The sequence below is a fragment of the Rhipicephalus microplus genome, chromosome X (genome assembly GCF_043290135.1).
Source record: "Rhipicephalus microplus isolate Deutch F79 chromosome X, USDA_Rmic, whole genome shotgun sequence".
Taxonomy (NCBI): domain Eukaryota; kingdom Metazoa; phylum Arthropoda; class Arachnida; order Ixodida; family Ixodidae; genus Rhipicephalus; species Rhipicephalus microplus.
The window spans coordinates 99675176-99688407 of NC_134710.1; the positions used below are offsets into that span (position 1 = coordinate 99675176).

The following is a 13232-nucleotide window of genomic DNA, read 5'->3' on the forward strand; positions in this document are numbered from 1 at the left end:
GTATAACGTTATCGTGAGTTTTGAGTGTTTAATAAAATATTCATTCTGCATATACCACAGATCCCGTTAACATCTGGTAGCACATGTGTAAAGAATTGACTATATCCGATATACCGTTAGGCTTGTCATTAATAAGAAAATGTCATTGTAGGTGGTGCTCTAAACTATTATTAATGTTGATACATGTAAAAGTGTTTAGCAGAGCTTCAACACCAATGTTGGGTGAGGCACATAGAATAGCATATTTAATAAACCAAATCAAAACAAAATAGCAAAATTCAAACATAGTAGAAACAAGCAGAGTAAAATCGATGGTGCTCGAACGTGTGAACTAAATTAGTGCTCACACAGTAAGGTACAGCGATTCGGCTACATTTAGCCATGAAATATTCATTCGAAAATACCGTTCAAGGTGGGCGAATGGCTAAAATGCATGGATTCAGGACCCATGAGGCAACCTATATATTGCTGGTGTATACCGTAAGTTAAAATTTTACTAAATGAGCTGCATGAACACCTAAGCGTAAGGCAACCTTTGCAAGCCATACCTAAGACGATACAATTTGCTGCACACGAACACGCATCAACTGGAGGAACCATACATCGGCGAATATCACGGTAGTTGTTTATAAAGACGCGTGCCGGCGCAGATGCATACACCAGCATACATTCGGCCACCCGCAAGAAAAACATCTCTGATAGTAGTAATAACATATAACGATACTGTAGCTGTTTAAAATGCAAGATACAGCAGATGAAACTGCTATAAACACGTTCACTTCAATAGCGCACAATATGAACAAGCTTACGTGCCCTAGGCATGATGAACGCCTACAGCTAACAAACGTCCCAGAAATACTAAACAAAAATAGTGGTCACTCGCAAGCAGGTCCTCTCCAACACCACTGCTGACAGAGGCGACCGCCGCCACAACTCTGCTCAAATCTGCCGCTGAATTCCGGCTGCGTGTGCATGCTTCACACTCCACACAAAAGAAAAACTTCTCTGCTCTTAACTTCGCTCAACTTTGCCTTTACACTGCTAAAATACTACAGAAAAACTGGGTTGCCACGTAAAGAAAAGCTCACTTATCGTGCACATAGTAGGAAAAACATGAACGCAGTGATAACAAAGTGCCGACAGCAGCAGTGTGGTACATACCTGGTGAGTGCTCCATGATTCGAAGCCTCACGTCCTCGCTTGAGTATAGCGCATATTTGTAATCAGAAGCACTGGCAGAACACAAAACACGAACACAAAGCGCAAGCACACTTAAAACACAAAAGAAATCGACTCAAACCCGACCCTTTGAGAGGTGATTGAGCGGCAGGTAACATGTCCAAACAAGTAAAATTGTTCTAGCCGCGCAGGCACACACCGCATTTGCGCATCATAATTTCTTGATGCTGACTAGAGAGCTTTGCTGTTGCATTTAAATAAGTAAAAAATATATAAAAATATATACTACATAAATATGTAAAGCGAATATTATTTTGATTAAAAAAAACGTAGAAAACATCCTGCAAATATGGCATGGGCAATCGAGATTTCATCCGCAAATTTTACCAAAATTTCTAGAAAATAACGTTTAGTAAAAGTTTTGAAAAAGATTTTTTGTAAAGAATGTTTTCTCGACATCTTCTAAAAAACTGCCTGTTAAAAACGTTTACTCAACGTCACATAATATACCTAGATGTCCGCATACCTTTCTAGTCTTTTCGAGAAGTTTTTACTGCGTTTCATGTTTCTTGGATTGTGCCGGTGCCGTACGGCATATTCATGTAACGCCAACATATTCCACTAAATAACGTCTCAAGTTTTCACTACTAAAGATGTGCGCAGGGTTCCTCATTGAAGTGGGAATAGAGAAGTCTCGCCACAGCACATCCGCCCCGTTAGTAGAATTCGAAAGAAAAGCTTCGCTGTAGATGTGAAAAATGAACATGAAGTAATTATGTGCTACCCACTGAACGGCCTGCTTTTGGTTCTTGGCTCTTCTGGTCCCCGGTCACCATTTTCGTCAAATAACCTGCATGGCCACAACTTTACATGTAAAACCATGGTGGGACAGGTTCAACCGAGTGAATAAGCCATAGCTTAGACTTGCCCCTCTCCTCTTCCCCCTAAATGATTGAGAGCACCCGCCCGCGTGTGCACACCTATCAATATCGATACAAACGAACCGAGATCAGGGCAGCTTTTCATTGTTCTGGTTTTTTCTAGAAAATGGCAGCCTCGATTACGTCTTGCAATTACCTGTTAGAACTGAAATCTTCTGATCGACAGAAAGTCTGAAAAAATAAAAACGGAGTGTGACTGCGCAAGATCTGCATGTGAGTCAGTTGGTTAAAATCAGTTGGTCAAAATCAGTTGGTCAAAAACAGTGCTAAATGAACATCGCAAGGGTTAAAACAGTGTAAATGTTTTGCTCATTCTTCTAAAAAAATGCAGATGACAGTGCAGGGTCACTTAACTTTTGATCTCGGTCGGGAGTGGAGCTCATTGGTCTGCTCCTGTATGCATAACAAGTTGCACATGGGAGCAAATTATGTGCACTATTGAAAAATTTGATCTTGGTTGCGGCTTAATCGCAATCAGCATGTGCACCTTTTGAATGCTCCATGTTTAGAGCTGTTTTCTTTTGTGGACCAAAAAATTTTCTACAAGTCTTGCGGGCACTACTCGTGGCCTCGGGCAGTGACACGAAGACTCCACACTCTGCCTTGTAATTAGGTGTAATAAGATCTGTTTCAGGGGCAGAGAAAGTTTCGTAGAGGAGATATTGGTGAATGCGAGCGTGGAACAGTGCGCCTAGACGGAACAGAAAGCTACAAAAAGCACTATTCACAAGCGGTATGTATGTGTGCTCGTAGCTTTTTGTAGGTGCGCTGTTCGTCGCTCATTGTGTATCAAGTGAACCGCGAACAGTCAGTGTTAGCAAATCCTCTGGTGCGCAAAAATACCAGAAGTGTGAGCAGAAAGTGAACGATATTTGATCCATTTCGTGTGCGAATTTGTCTTAATTGACACATATCAGGTCAAGTTCATTATCCCTAGTTCTAGTTATGTGCAATGGACGCTAGCTTTAGCTTGGCAGAGAATGAAGTAAAGAAAATGTGCAGTACAGTACCCCCTGACAGCAACCCTCATTCATCGCGTCTGCTTGAAGGGGGGGGGGGGGGGGAGGGGGTTAATTTGATAATCTTTCTTTATTTGTTGGATGCTTTCGCTCGCTGAAATTTCCAAATGTGCATTGTGTGAACAAGCAGGCACGTGTTCGTGTGAACAAGCAGGCACATGTTCCTGTAATGGCTGCATTTTGGCATATTTTGCTAGGGAAAGCCGTATTTCTGCGTGCACTGGTAACTTGGGTTAGTGTAATTATCAGTACATCTGCCGACCTTCGAATACATCAAGCTTGTTCAGCATCTTGCTTCACTCTAGCATTAGGAACTGAACTCGGTAAACTGTTCCCACAGCCTTGCTGGAAGGGGGGGAGGAGGCACTAATGATTTTCAAACGAAATTTCTACATCAAGCTCTTGTCGCGTTCACACACAAAATCTACGTCGAGCCGGAATTACTTGGCCGCAGCCAAAATGACGTCGTAGTTACTTATCAACAAAAACTTGTTCATTAACTTTTTAATGATTGACTTGAGGGCATTTGTTGCATGAAAAAAGTTGTAGAGCACGATAATTAGTTTTAGCCATTTTTTACATATTGCTAATTTTGAGATATTCATCATGTAATTTTAAGGCCGGTATCAAAACCAGAGTGACCAAAAGTGCGTTTAAGAAGCGCCGCCGCTTCACACCGGAGCTACCCATAACAAGGCAATGACAAAATTTGAATCAAGGTGCATTGAAGAATAATTTGGTAAGGAGAGTCGGCACATCATCGATGTTAATTTAAATACACTAGTAGACCGCTTATTATTTTTGTGAGGCATGTAGTGCCATAAATGGTAAACAGGCTCAAAGAACTCTGTCGCCTGTTACCTGCATGCACGAAGAAGCGTCGTAGTGGTTGCCACTGAGTTTGTTGCCCATCGAAAGGTAAAAAAATCATATATATATTTTTTGCACTCAGCCTGAAAGAAACACTAAACATTGCACTCGAAGGAAGCGACCGGTTGGTACAAGAGAGATGACTTATTGCCGCTTTCGACAACAGGATATTGCCGCGATGCACCTTCTTTCAAATTTCTCGACTTTCTTGTCGTGGGAAGTTCTGGTATGATGTGACAGAGCAGCCATGTTTTCTGCGTGTAGGGTACAGTCAGTTTCGATATCACTATTAAAATTCGCTGATAAATGTCTCAAACTGCGGGAACTATTGTGACTTCTGAAAAAATGAACTTTACATAAATGGTCATGTGCTGCAACTTTTTAATATGAATAATGGCGTACAAACCTGTAATAGAAAAGTTGACTAAATGTGTTTTTCTAATTAATCACATTAATACAATTTTAGCATTGGCAAAGCATTTCTGCTCTTATGTAGAGTTCGTCCTCTGAAGCAATAGGGGCCTGTCCATGATAGGATTTTTATAAAAATTTGTATTGTATAAATGAAAATGCCCTGTTCACAGGACAACGCAGTTTTCTTTTCCATGCTTCTCCCAATCTGCACCACTTGCTAGCTGGGGGTATGTGATGGCCTCGTGGGGATAAGCAGCTATAGGGCCCACAATCTAGTCAGGACAAGGTCTGGATGACCATAAAACCAACGTATAGGAAGGGTTAGAGAAGGAAATATTGGCATTTTCAGCACAAAGCCAAAATGAAATACATGATGATTTTTTAGAAAGATAAGTCTTTGTTTAAAAAAATGCATCTTGGTCAAGGTTTCAAATTTAAGAACAGCACATTTTTTGGACAGTCGCTTTGAAAATTTAGCAAACCTTGAAACTTGAAATTCGAAGTGTGAGGGTCAATTAATTTACAACTCGAATCACACGGACACTGAATGTAGCAGATCACTTCTTTGTGATCTTGGAAGGCCGAAGAACAGTTATCATAGGCATCCACACTTTTGTAACACGAAGCTACAAAGAAATGCATAGGGATCTCTTGGGTGGAAACACTTTATAGGTGATGAAAAATTCACCCTGCTCTGGGAGAAATTTTCCATTTCATAACCGTTCCTCCACCTTGCAGAATTCCATAGAAGTAATTTGTCCTATTCAGTGTTCATCTACTTTGATTTATCGAATAATTTGCCCTCTCACTGCCAATGATTAGCTTCCTGAACAAAATGTGAGCTATTGTGGCTGTTTTAGAGAAAGCATTTCCCATATCGCATATATGGCTCTTTTTTGCAAAGAACAGGGGCCTCAGGACTCAATAAACATATTGACGCAGATCTCCAGAATTATTAAACTCTTGATGCTGATTTTGAAAATAGTTTTTGTTGCACTGTTATGTTTCAACACACAGTGACTGCACGGGGTACCTCACGTAAAACATGATGAAGGCAGTCATGGGTGGCTTGGGCTGCAGATGAAAAACATGGTCTGCGGGCAAGACCCGTGTTCTAAGACGCCACAGTTGATGCTTTCAGAATAGATGGCTGCCATCGGGGTAACTGGCTGCTAGTGTGCAGGCCTTCTATCCTCATTTTGTTGCAATATATTCATGTTCTGCAGCTCATATCGCTGTTTAGTGCGGTAATATCAATGTTCACAATAATGAACTACTGTGCACAATAATGAACTAATGTGCAAAGAGAAAATATTCCATACAGTAGATGCAAACGAGACTTTAAACTGGTCTGTATTCCTTGCCAAATGTGATAACATTGCTGTGGTACTGCATGTAAATGTTGTTGGAGGAATGTCTGTGGTATACGAAACCCGGATTATTACCATGTGTGTGGTTACCATTTTATTCCAGAAAAACAACACATTACAAGCACTTCACATATTAGTCAGCGCTTGAAATTGTCATGGCATCAGCTCCGCCGCGGTAGACTAGGGCTAAGGTACTTGGCTGCTGATCCGCAGGTCATGGGATCGAATCCCGGCTGCGGCAGCTGCATTTTCGATGAAGGCGAAAACGCTGTAGAGTGCTGTGTGCTCAGATTTGGGTGCACGTCAAGGAACCCCAGGTGATCAAAATTTTCGGAATCCTCCACTACGGCGTCTCTCATAATCATATGGTGGTTTTAGGACGTTAAACCCTACATATCCATCAATCATAGCCATATCAATAAATCATAGCATCATCAGTACCAGCCATTGTTGTCTTCAATGTAGCCTTACTTCTTTATCAAATAACTTTGTTACATGATTAATTTTGGTCCTTGCATCAAAATCAAACTAGAAGGTGGTCATCAGTAGCATCATGCTAGTATATTTAATCTGCTTGATGCTTGAACTGTAAATGTTTGTGCACCTTAATGTCCATCACATTTGATCACGATGAAGACATTTTATCTGGATTGAGGTAGAAATGTGTGGAAGACTATACTCAGGTAAGAAAATTTCAAAATAAAATGGTCAGCAGCATGGAGCATTCAAGACAGTATGGTGCGCACGTATGGTGCGCACGCATGGTACGCCATCATAAAGCACAGAGCGAGTACATCCACTTGGGGTTTCAAGGTAATCGTAGCATTCCAGTGGCATAGATGTCTGAAAACATATTTAAGCACCGATAACTAGTGCGTTGAACCAACTCCAACCGAAAGCTGTACCCAAACCAGAATTGTGGCCAGAGCTGAACCCTAATTCAGATCATTATTCTTGGAAATTGTGTGAAGCCAAGCCAAACCTGAACCACAGAAATATTAGTTATTGGTTTCAAAAAAAGTGGCTCAAGTACGTAGTTAGTTTTGGGAATGAAGACATTGGGTGCTGCCATCAGCTAGTAGTGCCACACCACTGCAATCTGTTTTCATAAATAAGCTGATCATTATGTATTATGGCACATAACGATCAGCTCACTCTTTGAAATGGGTACTGTTAGCATGCAGTGGTGATTGACGTCATCAATAGCAAACATCACAAAGGCAAATGGCATCGCAAACAGTCTCAAGTAAAGGGTGCAAATTCTTTTGTCTTGTGTTTTTTACATTGTTTCATAACACAGCTGTACTTTCAATTTTGATCCGGTGAACTATTTCTATATTTGCTCCATCACTTTGATACATGCTCGAATTGAATGACAGGCTTTTTGAGAAAACAAGGAAGCTTTTATTCGCTAAAGAAATCTTTTTTTTTTATGCTTCTTGCGAGCTACTTGCTGCAAGTAGCCGCTGCTGCACCCCCCTCCCCTCCTTTTTTTTAGTGTTGATTTAATATTTTTTTTTTCATGTATGTATGGCTCTTCCAGGGCTACCAAGTGGGACCTGGACGAGAATGACCCAGCATGGACAAAGGCACTCTGAATGCAGCTTTCAGCTGCTTAGAGGGCATTTACACAAACCAGAATGTGGGCAAGCATGTGAGCGCCTTGTTGCAAGCTAGTCGAGGCTCAGCCTCCCACTTTTTGCCTCCTTATCCACTGTTCCCACCTCTTGCACCACCATTGCCGACAACTGATGACTGTGCCAAAAAAGCCCACCCGCCTCATCAACAGCAACAGCTGCAGCAACCACAACCGCAACAGCAGCAACAGCAACAGCAACATTCCAGAGTAAGTGATAAAAATTTGTGGTGTACAGGCTTGACCTCGTATTGCATTGGTCAGATCGTGAGAATATGTTAGATCCTCAATAATTCTAACTAGGCCCCTACAATCTCATTTGAATTATCAATGCAAGCCTAAATGTCATTTGGTGCTACATTTGAGGATAAGCAACGATGGAAGATTATCCTGTGGATTCCTGACATATTTTTTTCTCTTTTTTTCTGATTGTGATTCTGATCACATTTAGAAGCTCAAGCAGGCAGCTGCATTTATTTTTGTCCCTTTAAAAATGTATGAAGACAAATATTCTATTAAAAAGGACCAGTGCACCCAATGACTGTAGTACAGACAAGTAAAAAGTATGAAACAACACAATACATGAAAACAAACCCTAAATTGGAAACTTGTTTGAATTAATAAAGGTATCAAATATCAGTCTGAATTATTGTGAACCTACTGAGAATGATTCCGGTACAAGCCATGAATAACTCGGTGCATTCCCTAGCGAAAATTCTGATAGAAAAACTGATAGGCTATCAGGTTATTGACAGTTGTATCAGTCTATAAGTGTATCAGTCTATAGGTGTATCAGTCTATAGGTGTATCAGTCTATGAGTGTATCAGTCTATCAGTGTACCAGTCTATCAGTGTACCAGTCTATCAGTGTACCAGTCTATCAGCGTACCAGTCTATCAGTGTACCAGTACTCGTGTGCCAGCCTATAAGTGTAGCATTCTAATCTGATAGGCCCACAAGCGAATCGGTGCTTAGCCAACTGGCAGATGCACGGCTACATCAGAGCAAGCAGGACACAAATATGAACACAGAAATCAAACAAAATATTTTATTTGATGTGCCATTCCTTGGTTAATCTTTTGATTTCATAAAGTCATTAATTTTGTTTGCCAAAGCTTTATTGAGGAGCTTCTTCATTTGCTCAACCTCTCCAATCAGAACGGTGTGCTTCAAAAAAATGGTTGAAGAAATCTGCATGATCAAAAACAAAGCAAGTTACAGGCACTTATTAAGCGACAATTATGTGCATGCTTTTCATTGTCATGTCAGTGGTGAATCCAGAAGGGGTGCAGAAGGGGTGTAAGACAAGTGCGCTGGCATCATGCTTCAGCTTTCTTCTTGTGCTGAGCTAGCCTGTTTCAGAGCTAGTGAATTTAGCAAAGTTCAAAGTAATAATATGCTATTCTCTCATGAACATGTGTTTAACTGAGGTGGCATTTATGATTTCCATCTGACTAGTGTTTATTCGATCCAGTGTTGGACCAGCTGAACGATTCACAAGCATAATATTTTTGTTTGTGCCAGTATGCCCTACGGTGTAAATTGAATAAAGAAGTACAGCTTGGTTTCCGAGATGAAGCTATGAGCTGTCTGCGTGAAATTCGCAGATGCACTTGAAAATGATCTTCACCAACAATGTCGGCGAGCACAAAATGATATTTTGATATTTAAGAAGAATATAAGAGAGTAAAGTCAACATTTAGTAAAGTAAGATGAATTAACTAGTCAGTGAACATCGCTAGCACCACAGCTCATAAATGATAAACATCTATAGACGAGAGCACGCCTATCTCGCACCAAGGCGCCTTTGGCGGTATACCCTCGCTCCCAGAGAAGCCATAATTTGTTTGGAACTGCCAAGGCGTGCCTCGTTACCATGGCATGCAGTGGCTCTGGGAGTATAAAATCCAAAATGTGCCTGTTCACACTGTGCCCGCTTATAAAGTGTCATCTGGGCACCACTGCCCTGTCATCTGATGCGACAACCAGCGCAAAAGGAAGAGATTGCTGAGCACTGCTTGTGAAGTCTACAGCGCATTGCAGGAATCGTGCCGGTGCGGTGTTTTGCGATTGCACAGATTTCCACCCACAACGAAAAACGCCGAGCTCGGCTGCCCTATAGGATATAATCGCAATCAGCAGGAAAAACTACGAGCCCAGTGAAGTGTATGGGTAAATATACTTATTGCGCTTATTCGAGCGCGACTCCAGCTGTTCCATTTTACAGCAGCGATTTGCATGCAGTATGCTTGTAGTATGTGCCATAAAACTATTGCTGTACTCTTTTGCAGGCCGCATGTCAATAATAGGGTATACGTATTACGACTCACGCGTAGATGCATGCGTCGCGCATGTTTAGTACAACTATAACGGCCTACTATCCCGATGAAAAGAGATGTGAACGGTGTGGAAAGCGTGGCTTTTTACTCGGTCGAACTGCGACATGTCTTGACTGTCACTAAGTGAATCTGCATGTGCTTTCCGCTGGCGTCACCGTACCATTTTAAAATCTTGTTCTGGCTGGCACTTTTGCACCGTGTGTTTGTTCCGAGTGCCCGGGCAGGACTGGCAATTGATACATATGTGGTGCATGAGCGTAAGTTGGAGCCAGATTGTAGCGCTACGTCGATGCCGGCTTACAGCACGAATTCTGCCTTGTCACAGCCAAGGCACACCGGAGTTAAGGCTGTTCGCGTTTCTTTCAGTGTGATATCACGTACCTGTTGAAGTTGCTTCCGTAGTCTGCAATGCATGTGCTGCTGCAGACATTCCAGACTGTCGAGAAAGGTCTCCTAGATGTTTCACACAAAATCAACATAAAATTCCAGCACAGGAACAGAACGAAACATGGTTGCAGCCACACTCGGGTTGTGAAGTTTCGTGTTTGATTTGCGGAGCGTCTGCTCGCGTAGCGGTTGAGAGTGTTGCTTCGCCGCGCTTGCAACAGATGGCGCCACGCGCTTTTCAGTATGGCAGCAAGCACTGAGCTCTCTGTGTTCTGGTGTATAACGCACAGTTCACACTAACCGCAAGAGTTGGATTTTGCAACTTGCAGTTGTCTTTTTGCATGCTGCCTCAGAGGTAACCATCCCCACCATAAATAGGTATATTATAGTGAGGAGTGTTAGATGAAGCTCTGAAATTACTTTCAAAATATATGTGCTAAGTGCAAAAGTGTTCAGGACACTAAATATTTAAGGGGAAATTTCACTTGCGATTCGCTCGAGGGTGTGGGGTCAGTTTAAGGCTATAGCGGCGGTATTTCGATGGCGGACAAAGTTCAAGAGAACACCCGCATGGTTAAATTTAGGCAAACCTTAAAAAACCCCAGGTGGCATATAAATTTAATATGGTGTCCCCCACTACGGCTTGCTTCATGATGGTTTTGGCTCTTAGAACTCCAGCAATTGATTAATCTCTTGCAATTCTATATGCCACATTCATGTCTAGACACTAGAAGTATCCGTTGAATAAATATCAATTCGGTGCTGCAACTGACATTGCTTGCAATTTTTCGTCTTGATGATATCAGCACGCGATGACGTGCATGCCACTCATTTGATATACATCCTTCGATGACATCTGCACTGCATCACTCCTTTCATGTTTTATGTGTAGAAATGAATACATGTAGGTGCGTTCAGAGTGTAGTATTTATGATTTAAGAACAGCAAACAAGCAGTGACGTTTTCTTTTTTCATTTTCTGCTCCCACGGCACCGACAAGCTGTGGGTGACCGAACAGCGGGCTTGCTCGATGCACACTTTTCCCACAGTGCTCTGCGCATCAGTGGAGTCTTCTGGGATGGCTTGAAAAAAGTTCATTGTGAGCACATAAGAGTATTTATGCTATGAGTGATGATTTGAGAAAGAAGAAGGTGGGGTATTTGTGCCAATACAAACAAAAAGTCATCCTCCCCCTTCTGCTTCTGCAGTATTACTTCATGTGACTGCCCCCCCCCCCCCCCTCAAATATGAGTTATATATCCGCCTGTGTTCCATGCATGACTTTTTTTTATTGCAGGGACCTGCTCTTACTGTCATGCTCTCTGTAAAAGTTTTGAGAACCTGTAAAAGTTCTGAGAACCTGTTCAAACTGCTATATTTGTTATGACTCTGATTTAATTTTTCATTTGTGATCCTATAAATTAGGTGCCTTCATTAAACTGGCTGCTTGATAATACAGTCAACTCGTTAATTCAAATTCAAAGGAACCTTTGAATTTGTTTGCATTATCAAGAAGTTTGAATAAGCCCCGACACGGTGGTCTAGTAACTAAGGTACTCGGCTACTGACCCGCAGGTTACGGGATCGATTCCTGGCTACGGTGGATGCATTTTCAATGGAGGCGGAAATGCTGTAGGCCCGTGTGCTCAGATTTGGGTGCATGTTATTATAACTCTCCAAATGCTGAAATGACATTAAGCTGCACAAACATGAACGGTCCGTGGGTTGCCGCTTTCCGCGGTTGATATTTACTAGCTACAAGAATCGCCATTTCAGATCTTATAGAAATCTGAACCAACGCCTCCTAGAAAAACTATGCCTGGAATGTCGCTCTCTTTTCAATTGCCAGCCTCCTGTCAGCACGCAATCTCGGAACCCCAGGTGGTCGGAATTTCCGGAGTCCTCCATTACAGTGTCTCTCATAATCGTATTGTGGTTTTGGGACGTTAAGCCCCACATGTCCGTCCGTCCGTCCGTCCGTCCGTCTGTCTGTCTGTCTGTGAGTAATGAGGAGTTCAGATATATGGCTCTGGGCAAGGTGATGCATTGATTTTATCACATTTAAATTTTTTAAAGTACTTTTATACCCTAGCTGCACACAATGAACATAAAGCAGAGGTGTAAGATCCACAAGTTTATTGGCCATTTATTACTTATCAGACCTTTTAAATAAATAGGAAATTGCCAAGTGTTTTTTGCTATATGTGCCTTCAGCACCAGTTGAGACCATCATGGTTTACTATGTGTGTGCTTCATTTATAACATTTGTTTACTAGCAAAGCCATTTTCCTTGAAGGCCTTATGTGCTTATTTTTCATTTTTAGACTGTTAAGATTATATATGTACACAAAATTTTAAATAGCAGTCGGAAAACAGCAGATATTTTTTGGCATGTAATCGCAAAAAAAGTATAAATTAATCAAATGATGGAGCTTGAATTAAGAGGCTTATAAATACAATAAAAGAATAGAAGGTGAACCAGAAAACTGAATTATGTTTGAATTAATAAAAAGTATGAATTACCAGAGTATGAATTATTGTGAGTCTACTCTATTATAAATAATCAATAAATAATGTCTTGTTTGCGATTCATATAAGTGAGCACAACAGAGTTGTTTAGTAATTCTTGATGAGCCCTTTATTTTTTGAAGAAATATTGATCTGTATTGAGCTATGCATTATATCTACTTGTATGAATACTTCACCTATGATGTCTTAATGATCTTCTTATGGATTGTCTTAATGATGGTACTTTCCAACAGTTGTCTCGTCTTCTCCAGCAAGCTTTTGCATTCAGCTTTTGCATTTTTTTCTGTGTGTATAGGTGAGCAGTCATGGGGAAAATTACATGAGGATTACTCGTCGGCTGTCAGCTTGTAAAAAGATTGTGATCTACTTGACACCAGCTGGCAAAAATAAAGTTCGACTCTCACTATCATGGCTACTACCAGCGCTGGCTAACACTCCCAGGTTTACATACTGAGAATACACGGTAAAATAGATTGGAGGACGTCATCACTGTAGCTCAATTGGTAGAGCATCGGACGCATAATCCAAAGATTGTAGGTGTGGTTCCT

General features: G+C 41.4%; 1 protein-coding gene across 2 annotated transcripts in view; it reads left to right on the forward strand.

Moving 5' to 3' along the window:
• LOC119176308 (uncharacterized) overlaps window positions 1-13232 on the forward strand; it is an 83142-nt gene that overhangs the window by 17895 nt on the left and 52015 nt on the right. For both annotated transcript variants that reach the window (XM_037427527.2, XM_075877321.1), the window contains exon 2: window positions 7337-7639. In XM_037427527.2, coding sequence (XP_037283424.2) covers window positions 7373-7639 — 267 coding nt within the window. In that variant the 5' untranslated portion in view covers window positions 7337-7372. The remainder of the gene's footprint in view (window positions 1-7336; window positions 7640-13232) is intronic.